The 27,921-nt window shown below is 39.9% G+C and overlaps 2 protein-coding genes and 1 long non-coding RNA gene across 3 annotated transcripts in view; 1 reads left to right on the plus strand and 2 right to left on the minus strand.

Moving 5' to 3' along the window:
• ACAP3 (ArfGAP with coiled-coil, ankyrin repeat and PH domains 3) overlaps positions 1-15,410 on the plus strand; it is a 273,705-nt gene extending 258,295 nt beyond the window's left edge. Inside the window, exon 26 of the mRNA XM_089675961.1 lies at positions 12,259-15,410. Coding sequence (XP_089532087.1) covers positions 12,259-12,365 — 107 coding nt within the window. The 3' untranslated portion in view covers positions 12,366-15,410. The remainder of the gene's footprint in view (positions 1-12,258) is intronic.
• Positions 56-13,550, minus strand: LOC149463070 (uncharacterized). The gene is made up of 2 exons (XR_016312522.1): positions 13,447-13,550; positions 56-622 (listed from the first exon to the last, which is right to left on the minus strand). It is a non-coding gene; the product is annotated as an uncharacterized LOC149463070 (long non-coding RNA).
• LOC149463071 (phospholipase A2 homolog otoconin-22-like) lies at positions 15,396-27,921 on the minus strand. Its single transcript, XM_089675960.1, has 4 exons — positions 27,803-27,921; positions 25,404-25,548; positions 24,323-24,432; positions 15,396-18,591 (listed from the first exon to the last, which is right to left on the minus strand). The coding sequence occupies exons 1-4, from the start codon at positions 27,840-27,842 to the stop codon at positions 18,443-18,445; spliced, it is 444 nt and encodes a 147-aa protein (XP_089532086.1). The 5' UTR covers positions 27,843-27,921; the 3' UTR covers positions 15,396-18,442.

Here is a 27,921-nt window from a genome sequence, read left to right on the forward strand (position 1 = left end):
TTTTGTCACTGTGGTTCACATTTGTCAGCTGCTTAATAATCCACAGAAAACACAATTAAAGTAAACATGTATTTAATTCTGAAGTTCAATTTGAAGAAGAAACCAACTGATGCTGGCCAGTACAAAACTGGGCCCCAGAACCCCAATAGCCTTAGGATTATTGCACCTTCCTGGTACTGAGAGCACTGACATAATCCCAACTGGTAACTCATGATGCAGTACCCTGACGCTGTCCCTGAGTAATCTATTGACATGCATTGCCATAAGAAAGGTGTGGGGGTGTGGGCTTGCCTATCTTCCTGCTCTCAGAAAGTTAGAAGTTTCATAAGCAATTTGGGGGCATCATGGGGTACTCTGGAACCCTCCTTTTCAACTGGCGCTCCTGGTGTGGTCAGGTCCGTCCCTTGATGGATGGCTGATCATTGTTTTAGGCATTTGATTGGCTGTCATTGCTATGGTTTTTATAGTTCGCCTTTGAAATTAGATGACTGTTTTCGTCTAGGCTGGACAGCTACTTCCTTGTGTTTTTATACCTCTACCACTGGCACCAACTTTTGGAAGGCTTGTCAGTTTGCTGCTGTTCCTCCTGATTTGATGCAGTCTCTTGCAGTTCCTTCTGCCTCTATAGGGAAAACAGGAAACAGAAAATAGTAATTTTGTGTACTGCCTTAGAGTTTGTGTCATGGTTACCCATTTATAGAGGTGTATATACTGTATATCTAGGTGGTAAAAAAGCACATAGCAGTGTCTTCTCTCCTGCCACATGTTAGGCCTATGGCATTGCAGCTGAATAAATATTGAAGGATAGAATACCCCTCTGAGTCAGAGACTGGTCAGTGCTGCCACAGTAGTGTTGAAGCTGCTTTACAGGCAAGTAAAGGCATTCATGACAGAGCCCCTTTAAATTTCTCTAGCATTTTGTGCTGATTCCACACATCAGTGTACACTGATGTGTATGTTTGGAATAGGGTTTGGTAATCTCTCTATTGGGTACCAGTTTGAGTCCCTTCACGTGGCAATTGATGTAACAGAATGCAGTCTAGAAAACCTTCTACTGTAGTCTCTCTTTTTCTCTCTCTGTTGGTGTCACAACCAAAAGTGTTTGACAACCAAAGAGATTTTTTATTTTCATTTGCCCACTTTGCACTAGAGACCTAAAGTTGAGCTAGTGTTCTTCAAGGCAGTTTCAAAGTTGAGCTCCACTCCCTCTCACTCTAGCAAAATGTTCTGACTCTTGTGGTGTGTGACTGTACAACTTTTGCTGTGTGTTTCTCCTTCACTCCTTCTCAGGGCCATGTGATTGGAAGAATTGGAGGAAGAACTCGTTCTGTCACCCATGTCAGTCAGTATTGGAGAATGAAAGGGGCAGCTCAGTTGTTGTTGGCAGCAAGAACAGTTCTGCCATCAGACACTGACACATGAGGTCCTTCGTGTTTCAGAAGTGTAAAAGTTTAATGCCCTAAAGCTAATTTATCAAAACCAGAGTCAACCAATGGAAAAGCAAAGCTTTTGCTTGTAGCAACCAACCATATTCCCAGCCTCATCTAATAGACCTCTTTGGTTCCTATTGGCCTATTTTATTATAGTTATTAAAAACCAACTCCAGTATCTGGCCGAACCACTTTCCATATAGAACACAAAGAGAATCCATAGTATGTCTTGTTTGTTTGGCGTATCAGACTTCAGGGGTTTCAGCTTTCACTTTGGATAAGCTTAAATCTGAAGGGGTATAAGAGGTAAAAATACTCATGGAAGTCTGCCATTTGAGTCCCAGTGCAGGATTTATAACCCTAAAGGCTTCCTAGGGCATCTCTATGTCACCTCTAGTGCTATGCAATTCCATTGTCTGAAGAGATCAGGATGTCGGGGTCATAGAGAGGACTGTTATGTAATATCTGGGTATTAATCTTCATCAAGACATGGTCTTGCCCTGTAACTCCATCTTTTCAACAAATTTTATATTGTAAAGCATGGCAATAAAAATAGCCAGCTTTATGAATCTTGGTAATTGTACAGGTTTTTGAAGCATCTGCTATAATAGTGGAAAATTATTTTTCTTGTTGCCTAAATGTTAGGTAGTTCTTGCCTATACGGCCTGCCATCCAAACCAAACCTTAATGTCATCTGTGGGTCTTGGAGAAAAAAGAATTATAGGAGTATATGTATGGGCACAAGATGGCATCAGGTCCATATTTTACCCATGGCAACTAGCAAAACTTTTCTACAATAGCCTGTGCGCCATACATGAATAAAACATTACGTACAAAGCTAATAGTTTTGCCTTAGGTCATCAAATCTGCCATAAAGATCCAAAAACATGGAGTTACTACAGGTGTATTACCCTTTCATGTGTAACTCCTTAGCCTGCAAGTGAAACCTTTGTTTTCTGTTCTTTGTTTTCCATGGCATGCTAAACCTTTCCTTCTTTTTACATTTGAATGCATCTGGATATCAACTGGCATACCTTTTATAATATCTACACAACCTCTTAAGGGTTTAGTGAAGCCCTACCTATAAATAATATGCACCTTAGGTCCACAAGTATACTGTCTTTTTGGGGTGATGGATGCCATTCAGCACCCTCGTAGATAAGCACAGAAAAGAAATTTCCATCCTTCAGAATTATTGCTAAGATCATTTTATTGCTCTCTGGAGAACATGCAATAAATTCCTAGTCATACAATCACCAAATAATTTAAATAAGCGGGAATGGGAGCCATATTTGTTATTAGTCTCCAAAGGCCTATAACATGCTTAATGAGGAGTTCCACATTATTATAACTATCACTGTAAAAAGCATTAAGGACATTGGTCAGAATATAACTCAGAATAAGGGGGTGGATATCCTTTATAACATCCAGATTTAATTCAATTATGGTTTGGAGTTTTATGACATTTGGGGGTTTATTTATTAAAGCTGGAGAGTCCAAAATCAGACTCCCTTCTGCATAGAAACCAATCAGCTTCCAGGTTTCATTGCCAAAGCTTCATTGAACAAGCTGAGGTTAGAAGCTGATTGGTTTCTATGCAGAAGGGAGTCTGATTTTGGACTCTCCAGCTTTAGTAAATAAACCCCTTGGTGTCAAGCAGAAAGGTCAGAAGACCACCAGAATGCACTGCCAGTGAGAAGCATGGCTTCTTCTACCATCTATTAACCAGCAGGACTTGATCTTATAAGGAGTTTTAAAAAGGTGCTAACTTTATTGGAGGTCCTTCAATATGGCCATTTTAATACTATCACTTCGCCTCAGGATTTGTTACTAGGCGTTTACAGTCTATCATTTATCAAGAACCTTTGTGACAGGCTTTAGCCTATGACAGCCTGCCATGACACAAAAATCACCGTTTTCGACGCCATGCTCAAAATTTTTTCTGGTAAAAGTTGTACATTTTATGTAAAGGAAAATCTTATCTACTTGTGCACTTTTTCCTCCTAGCAGTATTGGAGATTACATATATATGTTTTGTTTGTGTAAATGTAATTTTGTAAGTGAAAAAAAAAATTGTTTTGTACTGCTTTTCACTTCTGTTTTTTCTTCAGTGAAGGTGTTATTTTTATTATGATAATTTATTATGGATTTTACCACACAGCAGTGTGTTGCCTTCTTATATGCTATATATGTAAGAGAGACGGTTTAAATCAAGTCGTATACTGCTGCCTAAAGGTTTGAGCTGCTTTTTTTCCTGTAGGATATATTCTTTTTATGAAAACACTGTTAGTTTGTGTTGAATGTTGTGAATCTGCTGGTAAACTTTGTATTTTCTTTTTTGTACTGCGCTCTGAGCCTCCAGTTAGCCAGAGCCAATCAGAACTCTGCACTGCTTTGCTAGTTTTTAGGCATAAGAAACAAAATACATATTCTGTATAACACATGGACATTCTTAATATTACTTACAGTGTCTTTGTCATAAGAATGGATTTGCAAATAGTGTATTCCTTTAAACCTTTTTTTTTTTTTGCTTTATTTTTAAGCTTTCACTAGGAAGTTTGTATTTTCAGTGTAACACAAATGTAATTTGGACTTATGAGAAAATACTTTCAGAAATTAATGTTTTTATTGCATTTTTTTAATGTATGTTCTGTGTCTGTTATGTTTTTGGTTATCTTTTCTGCAAAAAAATGGCACCAAAAGGCACACAAAATAATCTGGAACTTATTATTAAAGTGTCTGAAGGGAGAATATGGGAACTTATCTAATTCTTCCATGGATTCAAACATTGCACTTTGCATACCTGAGACATTTTAATAAAAAGAAAAAAAAAAGTATTTTCTAATGCAGAAATCTTAAAGCTGAACCCCGGGCAAACCGCTAAATACACAGTTGAAACAGAATGCAAGATCTTCTTTACCTCCTAAAGGATTTATATTTCTGTCCTTTTGAGTCTTGAGATCTACAAGCACCTACCATGCAGCACAGGCAGTTTGTCTCAATTACACTTACGTAATACAGTTAGTTCTTGTCCCTGTCTCATCCTTTGATTGAACGGTGAAGGAGAAGCAGTAGACTAATGAGGTCGTCTGTCACGATGTTCTCTCCTTATATCAGCACTTTCCTTGTTAGCATGAGCATTGCAGCACAACTGATTGTTACATGTTGCTTCTCTCTCTTCCTCTCTGAGCTCTGCTGTACAGAGGACTGCTGATACCAAGTCATAATCAGGTACTAACACTAGTTGCACTTAAGAATACACTTAATAATTTTTAATAAACACATGCCTGCATAGCAGGTGGAGGATGGATATTCTCTCAGTGTATAGATTGGTGTTTTTTGTCTGCCTGGAGTTCAGGTTTAAGTTTCCATCAGAAGTGTTTGTATTTACCTTTACCATATAATGTATTCATCTGGATCAATCCCGACTGCTGCAATGATGTGTAGTTTGTATTTGGCAGCTGATCTGTAATAGAATCTTCTCTTAGGCCTCATTCTCAGGTTCACATGGGTGCTGATGTCTGAAATACTGTGAATGGGCTGCTTTTCAGACTCTAGGTGTTGCGTGCAGGAAACTTACCTAAGTCTGTTAGGATGTATCAGCTGCACAAACACAACCGCTTGTGCTAATGTGACAGGTATGAAGTAGCGGGTGAGCGGGCCCTGAACACACAGTGTGCGTTCGGGGCCACTCACATGCACACCTGTTACATTAGGACAAGCAGCTGTGTCCATGCAGCCGCAGCATCCTGATATACTTGGATTGGCTGCCTGCACGCTTCACCTAGAGTCTAGCGACCATTCCACAGTATACAGGCGGCAGCACACATGTGAATGAGGCCTAAAATTCTCCCTAAGATAGTGATTTGAAATTGATAAATTTACCAGACCTGGAGTCATAACAGCTAATTAGATGTCATCTTCTGTGGCAAGATTTCAATGAGAACATTTTTATATTTTACCCCTGGAATGATCAGACCTTTATTTGTCTATATAGAAAAGGAAATAAGCGCATACTCTGCACATAAAGAATATTAGGTTCCTTATGTTCCATCCTTGCTGGCCTAACTAAAAATGAAGCGTGCTTTACTTTAGCCTTCCCCCCGGGAGTTCTGTTGCTATAGGCCTGGGCCCCTTTCCCCAACTTAAGCCTGGCAGATTTACCAGCTATAACATATACCAATTATATATGGGTACACGTTATTGGAATGGAAGCCGAAGTTTAGACTGATATGAATATGTTCTCTTTGCTGAGAAACCTTTTAAGTGTCTAAACCCCAAATAGGAGTATTTATTTTATTCAAATGCTGCAATCAATTGAATTGTTTTGCCTTCAAATATGGAATGTGGAATTAGCAAGTATATAAAAAAAACACCAGACTTGAAATTTTAACACTTTTGGAAAGGAAGGTGTATTGGCTGTAACAGCCCTCACTGAAACAGATCAGTTGCTATGAATCGACTTTCCTTTCTAATATACACCAAACCTTTCTTGTGTTAGGGTAGAGAATGGTAGGGTGTTGGATATTATTAGCTGCTTCTCCACTGCAGGCAAAGGAGGTAAACATTTTATTTGGTGCCATTTACCATAGCATATTATTTTAATGTCCAATTGAACTTTCAGCTTAAAACATTCCAGGTGCTTTAAAACAAAAGGTGTTCAAAGCCTTACTGTTTGTTTTCTTTAGAAACCAGCCACAGCCTGAGTTGAAAAGCCTGTCCCATTCCAGCATGTTGTGGAGTTGGAACCTTGAGCATTCTGTGGAAGCAGTGCTCTTTCTGCAGCCGTCCAACATGCCCCCTCCTGAGTCAGAGCTAGAGCTCTCCAATCAGCTTTGCTGATTGCAGAATTATAGGTCTGGCTCAGTAGGGAACACATCAGATCTCTGCAGGGAGACCATTGCTTCCACACAAGGGAGCAAGAATCCATTTCTGCAGCAAAACAATTCTTCTTTTCACTTTCAGTAAACAGTTTTCAAAGGCTCTTGAAATACAAGACTTCTATAAAAATCCATGGAGTCTGGCAATTTAACCTAGTGAAACTTTCACTTTTAGAATATTATTATTTTTTATTTATTTTGTATGATCTTTTGATAATTTGTGTACATCTGGACTACTTTTATAATATTAATTGTCTTGCTGAGGATTTGCACTCAGCATGAATTTACAGCCACTTGTAAAGTTGTTAAAGGACTGTCATGGCCAAATCTTTACCCTCCTATGACAATTGTGTGTAAAGCCTACCAGTAACATGAGAGCTGCTTGTATTACTATTTACTAGTAAAGCAAAATGTGTGGTGCACAGAAACTGGTTTCTTCTATTGAAGATGACCTATAAAGTCCTGTATTTGGCCATCTGGTTATGGTGCTTCGGTTCTGGAGCACGTACGCCATCAAACTATAAAAGAATAACCCTCCTGAGATGTTTCTGTGCATCCCGTCAGTTGTATGATCCTGTAAAGTGTACATATCTCTGTAAATCAAAATGACGTTGATCCATGAGAAAATGGTACCCTGTCCCGAGACAGAGCCCCCAAATTGACGTCAGGGAGTTAAATACGCATGATGACTATAGATAACTGCACAATGGGAACCCCTCTTGCTGTATATAGGCTAATGCATAATACACCTTTTACTTCTTGCTTGCACCTTGAGTGGTGCTCTTTATTTTTGCTTGGTCAACTTTTCAATGTTTCCTGTGAATATTATATGTCATGATCTCTGTACTTATTTCAGCTCATTGTTCCAAGCAAGGGCTCCATGGGACACCATGAATGGACCCTAGATAAAGAGGATAAGGTTCAGGAGCCCTTGGGAACAATGAGTTTAGAATTTAATGCAAAGGTGTTTGGTGTGTGTTGATATAGTTGCTATAGAACACGCACATTCACGCAACCCTGATGTTTTTACTCCTTCTTATAAGCACTGTTAATAAAATTATACTCCAACTCTTCTCCTGATCTGCTTGCCTCCTTATTGCCTTTTCTTGTCTTGCTTTATTAAACTTTCTCACTCAGCACACTCTATTCTTTCTCTTCTGCTTGGCTGTGTTGCCTGTCATAATCTATAGCCTACTTCTGAAGTGTATGACATATATAGTGGTTCTTTACAACTCCAGGAGAGGTTCACAGCAACACTCACAAAGACCTAATGGAGAAACCATCAAGATAGCATGGACTTTGGGTTCAATGGCGTAAAACCAAGTACGGCTTGTGTAAATGGGTGTTTGCCACAACAGAACTGCCTCTCTTCCCATATAAGTCAATGGGGACTCCAAATCAATCTAAGAGGAAGGAAATGTGAAGCCTTTCTTAAAGGTAGATTTTCGAAGCATCTCAATCTGATCTCAGCAGATTGCACCTGAAGTGCTGCAATTGCCTAGCAACACAAGTCCCTACCCAGGAAATTTAGTAGCAGATTAATTACATATATTTAGGAAGAGGGGCTATGATCATAAATATTGTCAGTATTTCTGTGTAAAGCTGCACACACTTAGAATTTATTTACTGTCATTGCTTCATAACAGTCTTCTCTGCTAACATTACTGGTGAAAGAATACCTTTAAATTGGTTTTAAAGGCAGTAGGTTATTTGCCTGGATGCATTCTCTGCATTTAAGCTAAAAAAAAAACACCTACCCCCCAAATACTTACCTTGGCCTGTGTTCGCTATGCCCGAACGCAGCAGCACTGCTCTCTCTCAGTGGACATGGAGGCAGCAGTGGGAGCCACTGGCACTTACTGTTGTCAATCAAATCCCTTGAGAAAAAGGTGGGGCCAGTGTGTGTGTGTCAATAGATGCATGCAGCCTGGCTGAGGATTGAACGCACACAAGTATCCCCATAGGAATTGGCTTCCTATGGGGGCACCCAGAGAAGAGAAAGATCCAGGAGCACCAGCAGTGGACCCTAGAAGAGGAGGTTCGGAGCCTATCTGTGCAAAACAATTTTACAGAGCAGGTAAGTATAACATGTTTATTATATATTAAATAATAAAAAAAAACACTTTAAGCCTTGTTTATGTAGGCTTTATCCTTGTACAGGAGCAGTGTGTACAGCAAAGGATTTGAGAACCCTTCAGCAAGTGATGAGCAGCTTAGTTGAAGCCTTTAAAGAAAACTTTAGTTCCCTTTTGGGAATGTTAAACACAGCTCTTATTGGGAGTGCAGACTGTCACTTTAGACAAGCTGCTAGTAGTCTTTTTAGTAAGTGTCAGCACCACTTGAAGCTTGGCAGTTGACAGTTTCCAAATAGACATCCCAAACATCACCCAGTTCTAATTTGAGCAAGACTAGACTGTGATCTCCTAATGCGGGTATCTTCATACATTGTGCAGGTTAAACAAATGTGAAAAGTAACCAAAACCTACTGCATAAAGACACAAGACCACTGTAACAGTTTTCAAGATCCATTACTAAAAAGCAGCACTTAATATAACATTAAATTGTATATTCCAGTGTTTAAAACCCTCTGATCAAAAAAACAAACAAACATGTTAAAGTATACAAAACATAGTACACCTAAAAACAACACAAATATTTGTAGCTCAGTATAACTAAAAAGTGTGCAAGAGTGTACTTATACCTAAAAGGGCACACATTTACTATGATGGACAACACTTACTAACACTGTTTTCACCATTCAAAGTCTTTGGGAGATATGCAGAGTGTTTTGATGTTTATTGTGTACCCATATCAAAATCTTCTCCCTTAACTGTCCAGTGGAGCAGTGAAGTCCCCTTTACTGTTGCTCAAAGTAAGTCAGGGGAAGTGTTGGATCCCCATGGGAGGAGTCGTAAAATGTAAGCATGTGGTCAACAGGACAAATCAATTTCTTATTTTTGTGACTAGATATCAAAACCAGAAATAGCTTCATCCATACAGTATGTGTGGCTTGACTGTAACTCTGTGAATAAGTGGCTTACATAGATAATTATAGTTTTGTTTTTTGTTTAATACCTGGTGATCCTGCCATAACGATCCTTGTTCAGGCACTTCCTGTTATAGTGTGACAGTAATCCCATTTGTGCTTCTGTGTTGTCACCATTAGGAACACTACCATCAGATATGCCATACAGTCATGTCATTCAGTTAGTTTATAGCCCCTTTAAATACCTCAGGATCTTACGAAACAAAGGTGAAAAAAAGCAGACAAGGGCGCACTCTCATCGTGCATTACCGTGGTACACCACGTATTTATTAAATAGACAAATGGATATATACTCACAAACCAATGAAGAAAAAGGCAGAATATGTGGTCCGCAATAACAGTCACACAAATGCTGTACCCTAAATAGGGATAAACTGACGTGTTTCGGGAAGGGGGGGTTCGTCTCCCGAAACGCGTCAGTTTATCCCTATTTGGGGCACAGCATTTGTGTGACTGTTATGGCGGACCACATATTCTGCCTTTTTCTTCATTGGTTTGTGAGTATATATCCATTTGTCTATTTAATAAATACGTGGTGTACCACGGTAATGCACGATGAGAGTGCGCCCTTGTCTGCTTTTTTTCACCATTGTTCAGATTTCCCGATCTTTGAAGGGCAGCACCTCTACGTCTGGCATTTTGAATTTCTTTTAGTCTGCATGAGGATTGGAGCGCTGGTTTTGTTTGTTTGTCTTTTGGATTGTATCTTACGAAACAAAGCAAAAAGTGATAATTGGGTAAGTCTTGCAGACAGTGTAAAGGTCCATTGCTGGTTTTTGAGAAAGCCTTATTTAACATACATACATACATATACACACACACACACACACACACACACACACACACACACACACACACACACACTATATTGCCAAAAGTATTGGGATGCCTGCTTTTACACACACATGACCTTTAATGGCATCCCAGTCTTAGTCCGTAGGGTTCATTACTGAGTTGGTCCACCCTCTGAGCCATTTGTGAGGTCAGGCACTGATGTTGGAAGAGAAGGCCCAGCTTGCAGCCTCCACTCTAATTCATCCCAAAGGTGTTCTGTTGGGTTGAGGTCAGGACTCTGTGCAGGCCAGTCAAGTTCCTCCACCCCAAACTCACTCATCCATTTCTTTATGGACCTTGCTTTGTGCACTGGTGTGCAGTCATGTTGTAACAGGAAGGGGTCATCCCCAAACTGTTCCTAAAAAGTTGGGAGCATGAAATTGTCCAAAATGTCTTTGTATGCTGAAGCCTTAAGAGTTCCCTTCACTGGACCTAAGGGGCCAAGCCCAATCCATGAAAAACAACCCCACACCATAATCCCCCCTCCACCAAACTTTACACTTGCACAATGCAGTCAGGCAAGTACCGTTCTCCTGGCAATCGCCAAACCCAGACACATTTATCGGATTGCCAGAGAAGCATGATTGGTCACTCCAGAGAACACATCTCCACTGCTCTAGAGTCCACTGGTGGCGTGCTTTACACCGCTGCATCCAACACTTTGCATTGCACTTGGTGATGTAAGGCTTGGATACAGCTGCTTGGCTATGGAAACCCATTCCATGAAACTCTCTATGCACTGTTGTGCTAATCTGAAGGCCACACAAAGTTTGGAGGTCTTTAGCTATTGACTCTGCAGATAGTTGGCGACTTCTGCGCACTGTGCACTTCAGAATGCGCTGACCCCGCTCTGTAATTTTGCATAGCCTACCACTTCGAGGCCGAGTTGCTGTTGTTCCCAGTTGCTTCCACTTTGTTATAATACTACTAACAGTTGACTGTGAAATATTTAGTAGCAAGGAAATTTCACGGATGGACTTATTGCACAAGTGGCAACCTATCACAGTACCACGCCTGTAGTCACTGAGCTCCTGAGAGTGACCCATTCTTTCACAAATGTTTGCAGAAGCAGTCTGCATGCCTAGGTGTTTGATTTTATACACCTGTGGCCATGGAGGTGATTGAAACACCTGAATCCAATCATTTGGAGCGGTGTCTCAATACTTTTGGCAATATAGTGTGTGTGTGTGTGTGTATGTATGTATATGTGTATATATATATATAATTTTTTTTTCCTTCCTCCAACTAAGGGGTTGATTTACTAAAGGCAAATAGACTGTGCACTTTGCTGTTGCATTCTGCAAGTGCAGTTAACCCAGAGGTTATAAAATTAGGAAAAGTTTCACTTTGCACAGAATGCCCAGTCACGTGCAAGAAAAATAAAAGAACAGCATTTTTGCTTGCACACGATTGGATGATGGAAGTCAGCAGAGCTTCTACTCATTTACCAAGCTCTGGAGCAACTGCTCTTACAGACTGCAATTTCATTTTGCAAAGTGCACAGTCTATTTGCCTTTAATAAATTAACCTCTAAGGGTCATAAGCTATAGACCATTGCAGAGAGCTTTCAGGCATACAAATGGCAAAAATAGTTTCTCCAAAGCACTGCTGGGCTAACTTTTAGTCATATGGTATGGGGCACTGCAGACCAGGGACGTAAAGATGTTGCTTTTTTAAAGTGAGAGGTATTAGCTGGGAAGGTTTGGGTGTCATTTTTGGACATTCTCCAGGAAACTCCCCATGTAGCTGTTCAGTTCCAGCTGGGTGGAGACCCGACTGCAGATCCAAATTTTTCAGACAGATGGATATGTAAGTGAATTGGCCTGTACTTCTTCGTGTCAGGTTTTCTTAAAGGTCTAACACATAACTCTTTGCTACATCTGTCTGAAGAACAAAGCTGCATGGATATATATTACTTTCTTTCTAAGCTGAGTTTTCAATTTCATAACATTTTGAGTTGCAATTAGCAATGTGAAGGTTTCAGCTTTAAGATAGAGACATTCTGAGTAAGATAATTCTAGTCTTATTTTATTTGGCCATTTTTTTATTTTCACTCATTACGTTGCAGGTGACACCACTTATTTGGATATATTCCGTGAATTTTCACACATGGCATCCAACAACCCTGAGAAGCTGAGCCGGCGAAGTATTCACTTCAGCCAATCTTGTCGGTAATGGATTCAGGGAAGACTTATTGGAAAGAACTGGTGATTTTCTATAACGGCTGGTGTACTCTAGTTCTACAAGACTTGAAATCGACATGATAAATCACTAAATATGGAGAAGAGAACAAGTTCTCAAACTGCGGTTAGGCAGCCACTGAAGCCTCAAAGTTGATGGAACTTGATGACAATCAAAAGTGGCTTCTTTTGTTTGAAATTAGATTCCTTCCATGCTTTCTAGGAATTATTTCTTCTCAAGAATTATGATTACACAACAATGCACAAAGGAGACTAATTGGCACCAGTATAGATTTTGGAAATACCTGAAGTCCCACCCCCATGTTCTGAAACTCCCTGTTTATTAACACAACTGGGAGCCTGCAACAACCCTCTTACATACAACAGGGAGACCCTTTTCATGGCTGAACGCCAGCCAAGCATAAAGACCACATTATTCAGTACCATTATAAATGGCATGCAGAATATTCACAATAAGTGACCCTACTTTTGAATTCGGCAATTTTGGCTCCTGATTTTCTAAAAAAAAAAAAAAACTATGGAGCCGCAAATGTGATGACTGAGTTACTAGAATCCAAATTGGGCAGCAATAAATTTTCTTCTGAAAACCCCTTTTATAGGAACGTAATGCTTAGAAAAATCTTGTTTCTGCCATTGCTGACCATTCCCTCTGAAATGCTATTTACCGGACTCTTATGCTGATCTAATGGCTGCAATATTTACTGAGCTATTGACCTGGAACAAATATGTGCCAATACAGACGTTAAACTTCCCTGGCTGCAGGCATGTTCAGTGGCCCTGAAAGTACTGCAGAGGATTGGTATGACTGCTAGGTAGCCAGAATTTATAGACTAATGACACCCCCTATATTCTTTCAGCATAGGTTTCCTTTAAGATTTACATTTAATGTTAAGTCTTAAGTGTCTAGAAATGCCTGGTTGTAAACCTTCAGTACAAATATTGGCAGTAAATGTGACTGAGCACTGAATGGTATCACCTTTCCCCACAGTGAGGAAGTTGCATGTACAGACCTTTCATTCTCAGTCTTTTTTCTCCCAAATAGTTATTGTACCTACCTTAAAAGCTGGAGATCTGTTTATTGGATTTTTATTTTGTACTGTGATGGATTTTTTTATGAACTTGCATCCCATTCTTTCTCTGGCGGGTCTAGAGAAGAGCTGTGGGATAAAATATATCAAAAAATGAAGAAGCAGGTTTGCCATACAGACTATCGGGTAAGCCTGAGGAATAAACTTATACTGCAAATAGAAGTTGGACTCTTTGGAAGCAAATTTTGTTTTGATGGAACTACCACTAACAGTAATATGTTTTTATGCTGTGAAGTTGCGTCAATATAATGAATGTAAGACAGAGACTGCTTGTCATTAGGTTTTTGTGATTCTTAACTATTAGCATACATAGATTCATTCTGCACCTGGAAATCCTTAAATTATATTTTTAGTACTGAGATATAAAACATCTCCCACTCCAGGACTTTTATGAAGGTTCATGCACCAGTTTTGATGCGGTGGGCAGCTTCTATAGAACAGCTTGGACCTACATTTCCTTTTATGGAAGCAAGCCATCTGTTCCCTGCAAGCTTTGGCAGAGTGAAAACACATTTGCAAGTTGTACAAAAACCTATTTTGTTACTAGGAAGCAGATTCAAATGTCACCAACCCAGTTAACTAGGTTGCTTCACTCTTCACAAAATAAGCAGAGCAGTGTTTAACTATATAACGTCAAAGTCATACGCAAATGATCAATATCACACTTTCTGGCTTAGTGAGGTGCAGAGAGGCACAGCCTGTGCATCTTCCATGCAGAGAGGTGAAGCAAAGTGCAGAAACTCAGCAACCAGTGATACATCTGTTCAGCTGGATTGCTTAGAAGAAAAGTTGTGAGTGGTTGATGCACTTCATACATCTCGGTTTATCTTTGCATAACCATAATGTGTGGTATGTATGCTACCTAGTTACATAGGAGGTTTGTGTGCATGGGCATTTGAGATCAGTTGGAGGTCAGTTTGAGTGTACACTACACCATAAGTTACCATTCAAAATTCAAACAACATATTCCATGAAACATCAAAAAGGCTCTTTTGGCCTTTTATACATAATATGGCCAAAAGTATTTTAAATGATTGCATTCCGCTTTTTCAGTAAAGGGTACTGCTAATGCTTTAGTATGTAAAGATATTTTAGATCGACTGTAAACTTCCACCCTTAACAGTTTGGGAATAGTCCTTTTATGTCTATTTCAAGTCCACATATATATGGTTTGATGAGTTTGGTGTGGAGGAATTTAAGGGTGCTGCGCAATCCCTGATCTTCGTTCTACAAAACACCTTTCAGGTGAATTGGAACACAGACCACAAGCCAGGTCTTCTTGTTTTAACATCAGTACCTAACCTTACAATACTATATGTTCTTCTGGCTGAATGTGCACAAATTGACAAGGGCATACTCAAGCAATTGTGTGAAGGCTGTTATAGCTGCTAAGGTTGGGCCAGCTCCATATTAATAGTTTTGAAATGGGATGTCCAACAAGCTTATAATAAGGTGGGATGACCAGATGTTAACAAATGTATGGCCTGTAAAACTACAAAGTATAAAACGTCTAGCTCGTATAGTAAATTTCAGAGTTCTTTTCAATTACCATTGTTCAGCTACAGGTATAGCTGGAGAGTCACTATTCACAGTTTTAGTTTAATGACCTTCTACCTCCTTGAAGTTGAAGTCCCTCCACTATATAGTTATGTAATATACCATTTTCTCTACAGCATAGCTCACTATGTATCATGCACCAACTCTATATTGTTTGCTTTCTCTTAGCCATGAAGCATTGCAAGGGTATACTGGTATATTCCTTACAGTGCTTTGACTGGTTATTGTTACTGATGGTGGGACACCATTATCAGCTGAAGATCATGTACAGAAACCTTTAAACTGCTGAGTAATATATCTTTTGGCAAAATGTATTATTTAATAAAGCTTAAATCAAATAAAAAGAATAAACAATAAACTGGATTAAATGGAAAGTTTATTTAGTCTCATTATTTGTTATCTATGTTTAGCATCAGAGAATTGTTGCGTCTCAACACTGGTATTTCAGTTACACATTAATTCTATACTTATACAACTTTTAAGAAATTTTATTGATTTGCTTTAGATCTTCTTTAATGCTATGTCTAGTGTTAAGTTAGGCACCCCTTTAGAAAGGCAGATGTTTGACGAGGACCCCCTGGTACGTACAGTACTACTTTATTTAAAATACAACTTGAAACAGTGGGCTACAAACTCTATTAGGTTTTAATGCTTCCTCTGTCCCTGCCCTTCACTTGTCCCAGTAAGGTTAACTACACAATGGGGACAAAGAAATAAAAACCTGAAAGAGGTTCTAATTCTTCCTGCCTTTACTACACTCCTGTATGTGTCTCCATTTGAGAGAATGGTGACAAGATGGCACAAAAACGTCCCCTATGGACACAATAGCAGCAATTAAAATCTGGCAGAGGTCCTAACCATTCCAATTCTATAAAAAATAGACTAGATATGAACTTTAAACTTGTTAAAATCCTTGAGATGTACATGTTTAAACTAGCAGGAATTGTTTCTCAAACCTGGAGTTTCACTGTAAATAAATACATCAGATGGCTAAAAGTGGACACCTCTTATTGACAATTGTTTGCTTCCACCCTTTTGGCAATAATTTGGGGAAGGCCCTTCCAGCATGACAGTGCCCCATTGCACAAAGTCAACTCTATAAAGACATGGTTTCATACGTTTGGTGGGGAGGGTCTCAAGTGGCCTAAACAGAGCCCTGATTTCAACCATACTGGACACCTTTGGGATGAATTTAGAACACCACTTTCAATTCGGTTCTTCTCAGTGGTTGACCTTACAAACACCTTTTTGGCTTAATAACACAGATTGCCACAGACACACTCCAACATCCAACATCAGCCTTCCCAGAATAGCAGAGCCTGTTATAGCTGCATAGGGGGGTCAACTTCATATTAATGCCCATGGTGTTGAAATAGGGTTTCCTGTAAGCTCTTAGTTGTGATGGTCAGGTGTCTACAAATGTTTGGCTTTATAGTGTACAAACAGTTTTGCTGAATATAATGAAGAGCAATAATGATGCATTATTTGCAAAAAAAACCTCAGTGACCAATCAGATTTTATGTCCTACACCTTTTCAGGTCTCTAGGTCAGTCTAAAAGCTAAAGTAAGGGGTGAGATGGCTTAGATCATACAATATTTAAAATAATGTCAATGACCCCATATGTTAGGTGAAGCTTAGCTTAGGCAGGTTCCCACTCAGCCTAATGATACCCCTTTCATTAAGGCTCCATTCACATTAGCGTGCCTCCAAGTCGCGTGATTTCCAGTGTGACTTTGATCCAACTTTATATTCACTGGACTAAAACTGCAGTAGTGCAGGAAGTCACACAGATTTGAATGCTACTCATTGGGAAACATGGGGTGTGACTTGTCATGCGACTTTGGACCCCAAAGTCGCATGGCAAGTTGCTCAAGTGTGAATGGACTAATTAGAACCATATTCAATTCAAATTACCCAAACAGAAAGTATAGCCACACCTGTATGTTTTAATTAAGCTTTTAATTTAAAATTCCAATAAGACCAGAGTTTTCCAAGTACATAACTAGGCCAGTTATTTGGAGTCTGAAAATATTCCGTAATGCTGGGCTTTTCAGGCAAGTTTGTAGTTATGAAAAACAAATATGTACAGAGCAGTTTATTTGTGATTATATCCAGATTTTACAGGGTTTGTGTTCACAACCAAGGCAAGAGGTGGTTATTTTGTGGCCTACAAATTAATGTGCACATTGTTCCTTCCTGATGTCACTAATTCCAAATGTACTGATTGGGTACAAGGCCATAGGCCAGGCTGGAAAAAGTCTCTCTTCTTATTGTGTGGTTACAAATGGAATTATTTGTTTTTACAGCAATGTACATTTTCCTCATAAATCAGAATGTTATATTTTTTACAGCAGTTTGCAAGGTTGTGTTAACTATGAGGCCTATTTGTAAAAACTGTAGCAGCTTCTATTCTATAGGGCATTTTCTCCCTTTTTCCTAAATCTACTCCATATGCATATACTGCTGCTATCTCACAACCCTAATACTCCCAGAATAAATCTAAGGAAAAATAAACTACATCCCTAAGCCACCCAAATCTCCACAGCAATGCTTACTCCAGTCCCAGATTTCAGTAAAAGTCTGTCCTAGTGCCCAGAAACCTATTTCCATCACCAAAGCCTATACATACACAACCATTGGAATCCAGCACATCTCAAAACACAGAAAAGTATGAACCCTACCAGCATGCTGCTTAGAAGGACACTTGTTCTAGGTATGGAAGCAGTGGTCTCCCTGCACAGATCTGACATGCCCTCTGCTGTGTCAGACATATAGATCTCCAATAAATACAACTCATACTCCCTGCTGATTGAAAAGCTATAGCTCTGACTTGGGAAAGGGTGGTGGTGGGGGGGGGGGGGTTAGAGCAAGGGTCTTTTCTGCAGTTTGCTGCTGAGGGTAAAATGTCTTTATCTGGAGTCAAATTAATGTTCAATTGAGCTTCTACTTTCTACAGCACTTAAAAGAAACTCATCAATTGAAAAGTGTGTAGGCTGCTATTGCTGCATAATAGTCTATATCAATATATGCCTTAATTCCTATGTGTAAAGAGCAGTAATAGTTCCCTTTTCGGTCACATTTGACATTACACTCTACTTTTGAAGGATGATGATGTCTGGTTGGTTCTTATAGTATAGTGTCCAGCCAGTATGAGAGAATCCTAGTGAGCATCATCATGTACTAGAGTTATCATAATAAGCATTCGGCATATGATCAGCCGTGAATGACAGTTGATGAAGGGCCCATCATAGCTTACTGTCCTTTACAACACGATACAATATAAAGCCCATGGAGGGAATATTTAATTTTGTTTCCTTTCTGCTCTCTGGACTAACACAATAGCTAAGTCTACTAAGCAAGCAATATGTCTTCATTGTTACAGTGAGCACATATGTGGTGTTTTCACTAACAGAAAGGCCTTGCCCCTTTGCACACTCCAAGGGCTGAGAAGTTTCGGAAATTTACATTGTAATTTTCCAGCTCCTTCCGGAAACAATTTGCAGCTTTTTCATCACATTCACAGACCATCTTCTCACAGCGATCACGAGCTTTCACTGTGGACAGAAATATAGAAGTGTCACATGAAAAGCAGCATCACCTGCTGAATACAGTATGGTGAAAGAGTTTACAGAAAATATACTGGAACTCGCAACCAATAACCAGTGGACATTTATTGTGGTGTGTCACTGAAGCAGTCCCATCGGACTCCAGGCAAAGGCTAAACACAGCTGAAACATATATTTGAGAATTGGTTTATCTGCCAAATTGATTTGTAATTCTATTCAGGTAATCTTGTAATTCAGACAGCACCCTGACTACACCACAGTTAAAGAGGAACTTAACCCCTTCACGCCGTTAAGAGTTTCAGAAGCTGGGGGGCGGGGTTTAGGGTCATGTGACCGCCATCACGGCCGCCACAGCCGCCACAGCCGTCACATGATCGGGAAAGGTCCTGATCAAAACAGGAGATCGGGACCTTTCCGTGAGTACCGGACATGTGTGTTGGGAGCGTGCAGGGCGTGCACTCTTGGCACATATGTCCTTTTTTAATAGAATGCAAATGTGCGACTGCTCAGCGTCTAGGCCCAGACGCTGGGAGGCCGCACATTTGCATTCGGCCGGTGTGAAAAGGTTAAAGAAGAATTTCAGGTATAGATATTTTTGCACAGTTACATTGATCCAGCTTGGACCAATGTAACTAAGTATATAAACAAGTCAAACTGCGCAAATTCCCAGTTCTTTAACTATACAAAGCTGCAAATATTAAAGAGGATATCCTCTCTTCACATAACCATTAATAAATTAAATTTTGTATAACAATGTTACAAACTAAACTTTTCACATATATCCATTGTGAAATCACTCATGTCTATGTAAAATAATCAAATCAGTGAAAAAAACTAATAAATAGTGATGTATAGTCCAGAAAACAATAACGTCCCTGTAAATGCAATGCTACACAATCAATAGTGAAGCCGTTTTCCAGTTCTGTGAATGTGAAATGAATGCTGTGAATCCTAATCCATACAATTGTTCACCAATATGTGCACCACCACCATGTGAATAAATGGAGGCTTACCAGAAGCAGAGACCCTTTAATTATAGGGGGTCTTAACCACTTCCAAACCGAACACTTTTACCCCCTTCCTCACCAGGGCAATTTTCAGCTTTCAGCGCTATCACACTTTGAATGACAATTGCGCAGTCATGCAACAGTGTACCCAAATTAATTTTTTACCATTTTTTTGAGACAGATAAAGCTTTATTTTGGTGGTACTTATTCACCGCTGGGAATTTTTTTTTTTTTTGCTATGTAAATTAAAAACTCCAAAAATTTTGAAAAAAAGTTTTTTTTTAATAAAATTTTGCAAATAAATAATATTTCATCATAAATCTTGGCCAAAATTTATTCTGTTATCTTTTTAGTAAAAAAAAAAAATCCAAAATTAGTTCATAACTAAAAATTATAATTTTTAAACATTTTTTTTTACATTTTTATTTTTTTTTATAATTTTTTTTATTTATTTTTTTTTTTACCTACTGCCACCCTAGCAGTACAGTGTCACCATGGTGACACTGTACTACTTGTGGGGGGTGATGAAGATTTTTTTTTTTTTTTTTTACACTGATAGCTTTTACACCTATATAGGATGTAAAATCAATCATTTCTCTTTCTCTCTGTCTGCATTCTTGCAGTCATTGAGAAGTATTGAGTGAGCTGTGATTGGTCACAGCTTGTCACATGGTACAAGGCTGTTGTGAATAGCCTTGTACCATGTGACCTCTGTGATCATTCACAGATTTCACACGTAGTAAGCAATGATGTCACAAGTGACATCTTGCTTACTACTTTGCATGTGATCACTGATTGGCCAATCAGTGATCACATGATTGGGACCTCGTACAGAGGTTCCGTTCGACGATCGGTGTTTCACTGTGTCCGGAGGACACAGTGGGCACCGGATCGCGGTGCTGCGCGCTCCCAGGGAGTGCGCACAAGCAGGGTGCGGGGAGGCCGTTTATAAACTGCCACCCGACCCTGCACTGCCACCATCTGGCCGTTTATATACAACGGCCGGTCGGGAAGTGGTTAACTAGCATAGGAATATAAAGAGATTTCCATGTCATGCCAGGATCAGATATCTCACAAGCCAGGATGTGAACTCCAATACGATGTCTCCTTGCTGCAGTGCTGTTCCTGCTTCCTTTCACATGTGTGGTTTGTCTTTGTTCACCTATAGGATAGGTTAGGTGAGCACAGACAAATTACACATGTGAAAGGAATCAGGAACAGCACTGCAGCAAGGAGACATTGTATTGGAGTTCACATCCTGTGCACTTTTTGAAAGCACACTGAAACTCCTGAATACAAGAGTTTTAGTGTGCTTTCAGAAAGTGCACCACACCTGCAAGATATAATAGAAGTCTATGGCAAAGTGCAGCTAACCCAGGAAAGTTGCAGATGCACTGCGTTGCACCCACGGTGCAGGTAAACCCCAGCACATCATTGTGAACGCAACCTTTTAGCCTTCAGGACAGTAAGGGTTCATTTACATTTGCAGTTTGGGGGGTGGTAAAACCCTATAGTTAAGATGTGTTTTTACCCCCCCAACCGCACCCCCTTTATCTGCAGTGTCCAGGGGTGTACACATGTTGCACCCGCAGCAGGAGTTATACACCCTGGCATGGATGGTGGTTGTAGCACCTGCCAAGCATGACCCATTCAAGTGAATGAGGCCATTCTGCAAGTGCCCTGCAGAATAGCAAACAAGGGATTAAAACAGGCAGTATTGTGTTGCTTTAACTCCTTGGACCCCACAGAAGTTGCGGAGCGCTTGGAGAATGGCCCCAATTTTTTTAATGATTCCCAATTGGCAGGTGGTAGCACCCACCAAAAGCAACAGGTTTGATTCCTGCGGTGGCATGTTTACACCTTCTGCCTGCTGCCTCAGCAGCTAAAGGGGGTAAGGATTTGAGGCGGTAAAAACATGACTCCACCGCAGGGATTTACCAACCCCCAACTTTACATGTGAAGGAGTCTTAAGGATACTGGTGCCAGATGCAACTAAGGGCTAATTCACAAGTGTAGCAGGCACTGCTGCTCCTCTGGAAAGAAACCTAAGTGTATTTGACTGGTGGTGAGGAAGTGATATGTTGCCTCCTCACCATCTGATTTAAATGCATGCAATGCACACGACTATGACATGTTAGTACAGAAATTAGACGTTTAAACCAGGTGTGAGGCGGTGACACTGTGCCCGGTGATATTTGACTTCTCCTATGTTGTTCAGGTAGATCTTCACCTCTTTAACCTCTTCACGCTGAGCGCACGCAATTGTGCGGCCTCTCTGCGTCTGGGCCTTGATGCCAAGCGGCCGCACATTTGCGTGCAATTAAAAAAAAAACATGCTGAGAGCTCGTGCCCTGCGCGCTCCCAGCACACATGTCTGGTACTCAAGGAAAGGTCCCGATCTCCTCTTGTGATCGGGACCTTTCCCGATCATGTGACCGCCATGACAATGAACCATGGCGGTCACATGACCATAAAACCCCACCCACCTCCCGGCTTCTGAAACCCTTAAAGGGCCAGGAGGTGCCAGCGCCAAGGGGTTAAGGTTGCCTACCCCTGGTATATACATAATTATTTGGTCCAAGCCTGGAACACATCTTTAACTCTGGATATTGTTTCCAAAAAAGGCAGGCAGAGAGCAAAGGACTAGTCAGCAGTAATATCTGCTCTCCCTGCAGCTGATTTTTTTCAATTACCAACTTAACTACCATGCCACGTTCTGCACTGTATCTCTAAATGAGAGCAACCATGATGGTAGATGAAGGGCTTTGCTTCCTTATTTCAGAGCCTCCAGTAAGGATAATAGTGGGCAACACAGCACTAAAATCACCAAATTGCACTCCAATTCTGCTTAGACTAGCAGTCAGAAGCAGCAGTTCCTGAGATCTTGCACTGCAAATATACACGAGAGTGTGGACACAGGAGTGCCTAGGTACACTCACATACCAGGAAGTGCCCTGCTCTTTTGAGGAGAAATTCAAACAGTACATTAGGGTACTGATTAGGCACAGTTAACATTTTCAGATTTTACCTATAACATATAAGTAATATATATATTATTCACTTTTTTAGCAATGTGTCCTGGCCCAGGACACATTTCAGCTTTCTACCAGCATTCTAACTGGTTTATGTGGCTCAAAGGCTGTAAAAAATGTAAGAAGCTATGCCACCCTGACCCTTGCACATTGCCATGAAGCTCTGTATAAGGAATTGGACCCTTAATGCTGGAGGGGCTTGCCATCGGACAGAAAAATCTGTTTAAAGCTATTTGGATTGGAGCACAGACATACAGTATTTCCATTTCAGGAACATATGCCAAGTGCTTCCTATCAAAGTCGGGGTAAATTAATATTGTGTGACTATAAGGACTATATTATTCATAAATATATAAACCAAGGTAGGTTGTCTGAGTTTACTTGATTCTTGTGATCAAAAGTTGAAAGTAGTTGAAATTGCTAAGCATAGTCTAACCAGCTTTATACAGTGCATCCAGAAAGTATTCACAGCGTTGAACTTTTGCCACATTTTGTTATATTACAGCCTTATTCCAAAATGGATCAAATAAATTTTTTCCTCAACATTCTACAAACAATACCCCATAATGACAATGTGAAAGAAGTTAATTTTGAAATCTTTGCAATTTATTAAAAATAAAAACCAAAAAAAAACCATGTACATAAGTATTTACAGCCTTTGCTCAAAACTTTGTTGAAGCACCTTTAGCACCATTCTTCACTGTAGGGATGGTATTGGCCAGGCGGTGAGCGGTGCCTGGTTTCCTCCAGACATGACGCTTGGCATTCAAGCCAAAGAGTTCAATCTTTGTTTCATCAGACCAGAGAGTTTTGTTTCTCATAGTTTGATAGTCCCTCAGGTGCCTTTTGGCAAACTCCAGGCGGGTTGCCATTTGCCTTTTACGAAGGCGTGGCTTCCATCTGGCCACTCTACCATGCAGGCCTGATTGGTGGATTGCTGCAGAGATGGTTGTTCTTCTGGAAGGTTCTGCTCTCTACACACAGAAACACTGGAGCTCTTTCAGAGTGACCATTGGGTGCTTGGTTACCTCCCTCTCTAAGGCCCTTCTCCCTCAATCGCTCACTTTGATTGGTCGGCCTGCTCTAGGAAGATTCCTGATGGTTCCAGACTTCTTGATGATGGAGGCCGCTGTCTGTACTCATTGGAACCTTCAATGCTGCAGAAAATTTTCAGTACCCTTCCCCAGATCTGTGCCTTGATACAATGCTGTCTCAGAGGTCTATGGAGAATTCCTTGGACTTCATGGCTTGGTTTGTGCTCTGACATGCACTGTTAACTGTGGGACCTTATATAGACAGGTTTATGCCTTTCCTAATAATGTCCAATCAACTGAATTTCCCACAGGTGGACTCCAATCAAGTTGGGGAAACATCTCAAGGATGATCAGTGGGAACAGGATGCACCAGAGCTCAATTTTGAGTGTCATGGCAAAGGCTGTGAATACTTATGTACATGTGTTCTTTTAGTTTTTTATTTTTAATAAATTGCAAAGATTTCAAAATTAACTTCTTTCATGTTGTCATTATGAAGTATTGTTTGTAGAATGTTGAGGAAAAAAATGAATTTAATCTATTTTGGAATAAGGCTGTAACATAACAAAATGTGGCAAAAGTTAAGCGTTGTGAATACTTTCTGGATACACTGTAGAGTGATGTCTTAGTATCGTCTGGGACACTTACTGCATTTAACCTTCTGTTCCTCTTCAGTATAGAAGCGGTAAGTCTGAGTCACAGGGTTGCATGCTCTCATTTCTGCCTCGTTGTGGCAGCAGGCCTGTTCATGGCAGCACCTAGAAAGTACATATTTATTACATAGGTCATGAGTGTGATCACTTTTCATGTCTACTATGATCAAATACAGGTCAAGAAAAGTCAGTGTTATTGTCCAGAGCAGCTCAGTGTGCAAAAATGCCCGTTTGACTTACCAAACCACTTTGATATCTTCTGCACAGAGATTGTGTTACTGGTACCACTGTACCGATTGACAACACACTCGTTAAAGTTTATTGACTTAGATCAAAGTAACTCCAAGTAATGTGGGCATGTTAGTTAATGAATATATAATCACAGCAGCAAGCTGACTATAATTTCATTCATGTTTTATCAGCTTGCAGCTTCATTTATTTAGCAACATATAAATGCAGCATTATAATGAGGTCACTTTTACATCATCAGTCATCAAAAAGTTCTGCACTTGGGTTCCCAGTTATGCACACCTGCTATACCCACTTCCTAGGAGTTGCTTTCTACCTGTTGGACCTTATCTTTATTATATATTTATATTCAAATGATTGTAACAGGAGGAGCTAGAACACACAAAAGTAGGTGGGATCACTCAGCGCATCAAGGTGGACAGGAACAAAGCCAAGAATTATAGGAGGGATATCAAAGACATCATGTATAGGAAGCCAAGCACGGATACAACTAACCTGGCTTCCGACTTAACTAAAATATTTTGTTTGGTGGAATGACCCTTACGAATTACATGGCTCAAGTTACATTGTATACAGATAAAAAAAAGAACATTGTACTTATCTTGAGGAACCTTTTATGAAAACTGGAGTAGAGAAAACAGAAATGCTCCACAAAAGAGTAGAACGTACCCATAACAACCAATTAGGTTTTGTATTTTACTTATTGGTCAAATGAATCAAGGAATGTGGATGGTCACAAAGTATATTTTCTGGAGAACCTTCTGTTTTCAGTTTTTACAAATAGGCCCCATAACAGATTAATTGATCCAAAAATATATGAGAATTACCAATCAATAGTATCCACAGGTCTTCCTTTAGTGTTGGCTCCACAGTGGCAGCCATAATCAGAGAAGTTAGCTAGGCCATAAACGATGGTGGTCACTTTAATCATTTCATCAAAATCTGCAGGTGTGCTGGTGACCAGTGCAATGACTGCAAAACAAGATGAGATTATCAATAGGGAAACATACATGCACATACATAAAACAGAAATGGAACAGAATTGAATGAAAAAGACTATTTCTGATGGAACGCAAGAAAATTATTTTTTTTGTTTAAAAAATGTAAAAATTTGAATATCTGACATGGTTATATTGCTGTCTGTGGCCCCACTTGGGAGATTCCCCCCACCTTACAGAAAGAACAAGAAATGAAGCAGAATCTCACTAAAGTGAAATCCTAACCCTAACCTAATCTTTAATGTATAACTATGCCGAAATAAAAAAAAATACAAGGCAATTACATTGTTTTTTAAATAATACATACTGCAATAAAAAATAGACTAACATATTTAAATAATTGTGATCTTACCTGGCTTCCATAGGGGAGTGATGCTATGTTACCTACAGTGAATTCACTCCGATGCTGTCGCCCTGTGTATTGGGCTTTTGATGTACCTTGAGTGGGAGGATTATCAAGTTTCATTGCTAATAACCCTACTTTTCCATGCCAATCAGAGAAGGACATGTATCTACAAGAGCATGAAGATAGGATTCTAGAGCAGTGTTTCTCAACTTTTTTTCAGTCAAGGCACCCTTTAAAATTATGGACAGTCCCGAGGCACCCTTAAAAATTATTCTAAAATGGGGTGCCTCAAGACTGTCCATAATTTTAAAAAGACACCCCATTCTAAAATGTAAAAAACTATTCTAATTGTTTTATATAATGCAGCAACATCCACACATGTAGGACACCCAACATTAGAGATTACTTATTCTTCCAAAGCAAATACACTTTTGCACACTGGTACTGACTAGTATTCCAGTATTTCTCTTCTCCCTCAGTTTTTCTCCATCGCTGAGCTAATGTGACCCCAGCACTGATGGAGAGGGGCAGGGGAAGATCAAACCAGGATGCTGTGCAGGCAGCTGACATCCTTCTTATCAACTGATGATGTCGTTGGTTGTCAGGACGCACGGCGGCTAGAAGGTCATAATGGTGCACAATGAAAACCTGTGGCTTTATGTAAATAAAAGGTGGGCTTGTTCCACCCACTGGCTTGTATATAAGTTTTGGGCAATTTTTAGACATTTTGACAAGGCACCCCTGAAGAAACTTCAAGGCACCCTGGTTGAGAAAGGCTGTTCTAGAGGGCTGTGTGTGTCATTTACTCCAGACAGCACACCAACAAGCTTGTTTCAAAGTGAGCTTTTATTGCATCATCACATAGACAATGTTTTGGAGCTGCACAGGGACCTTTCATTAGTCATTGGAGGATGAGTGCTGGAACAGTCCCCAAATGTTGTCTTTCTATGTGATCATGTGATAAAGAAGAGCTTTGCACTTTGAAGCAAGCTTGTCTGTGTACTGACAACATATCTCATTCCTGTTTCACACCATGACCAGAAGGGTGTCACTGTAGCACCTTTTTAACCATATGGTTGATTCAGGTATGGTGTGTGAAAAAAAACATACTCCATGGCTGCCTTCAGATACAGTACATCCTCATAATTTCTACCTCCTGACCATAGTGGACTGAAGACCCTAGCGAGGCTGTGATAGGAAGGAAATGGATGAATAAAAAAACAAAAATCTTTGCTTACAATGATAAACATAATTAAAAATCAAAACTTTTTGTTTAGTTTTTGATAGTAAATACTGTAGAACACTGCTCAGGTTTTTATTGTTGTCTGTGCCCCCGTTAAAAGGAATCACCCTCTCTATTTATCCTGTTTACCATAATCACCAAGAGTAAAAATGAAGAAAATCCCATATTTTGAGTTGTCACAAAAACAGAGATAGAAAGAAATTATTCCATTGATTACACTAGTTCTGGTGACTGTGGTGACAGACAGTGATTCTCTAACTTTGGAGTGATTATCTCACACTTTCTGTTATGGCTATGGAACAGGAAGTGAAGGGAAATCTCCCCCATGGGACACAGATGGCAAAGAAAGTTTTCCCTTTAGTTCTACTTTAACCTAATCCTTAACACTACATTAGTATGTATAGGACCATACTCAACTGATTTGGTAGCTGAAGTTTAGGTGGCAAAAGCTACCAGTTCTGTTCTGAGATTTCACATCATGCTCTGATCTAATAGTCTGGTGGTATATGTTCAGTAGCTTTTAAAAGATTGTTAAAAACAGAAAAAGAATGGCCAGACTGACTTCTCCAGATTTGGCATGTAAAACAATTTTTGGTAAACAATGCAATAGATAAAATAAAAAGGAAATTGTGTGCTTACTGCATGTCACTGCCAGTCCCAAAACAAGACATCTGGCCATCTTGGGTTCTCTGCGTTGGTCTCAGGAACTGATAAACTGCCGCTGGTGTATCCCTTATGTACTGTTCCGCAGATATCCC

The sequence above is a fragment of the Staurois parvus genome, unplaced genomic scaffold, assembly GCF_062004578.1.
Source record: "Staurois parvus isolate SC_StPar_1 unplaced genomic scaffold, SC_StPar_1.0 ptg000160l, whole genome shotgun sequence".
NCBI lineage: Eukaryota > Metazoa > Chordata > Amphibia > Anura > Ranidae > Staurois > Staurois parvus.

Bases quoted from the DNA above. Each gene is read 5' to 3' on its own strand.
- LOC149463071 (XM_089675960.1), bottom strand. From the start codon at position 27,842: ATGGCCAGATGTCTTGTTTTGGGACTGGCAGTGACATGCA. The intron at 25,549-27,802 runs GTAAGCACACAA...CTTGTTTTGCAG, and splicing joins GGGACTGGCAGTGACATGCA to TCATTGCACTGGTCACCAGC. The intron at 18,592-24,322 runs GTAAGTGTCCCA...TTCTGTCCACAG, and splicing joins GGAACAGAAGGTTAAATGCA to TGAAAGCTCGTGATCGCTGT.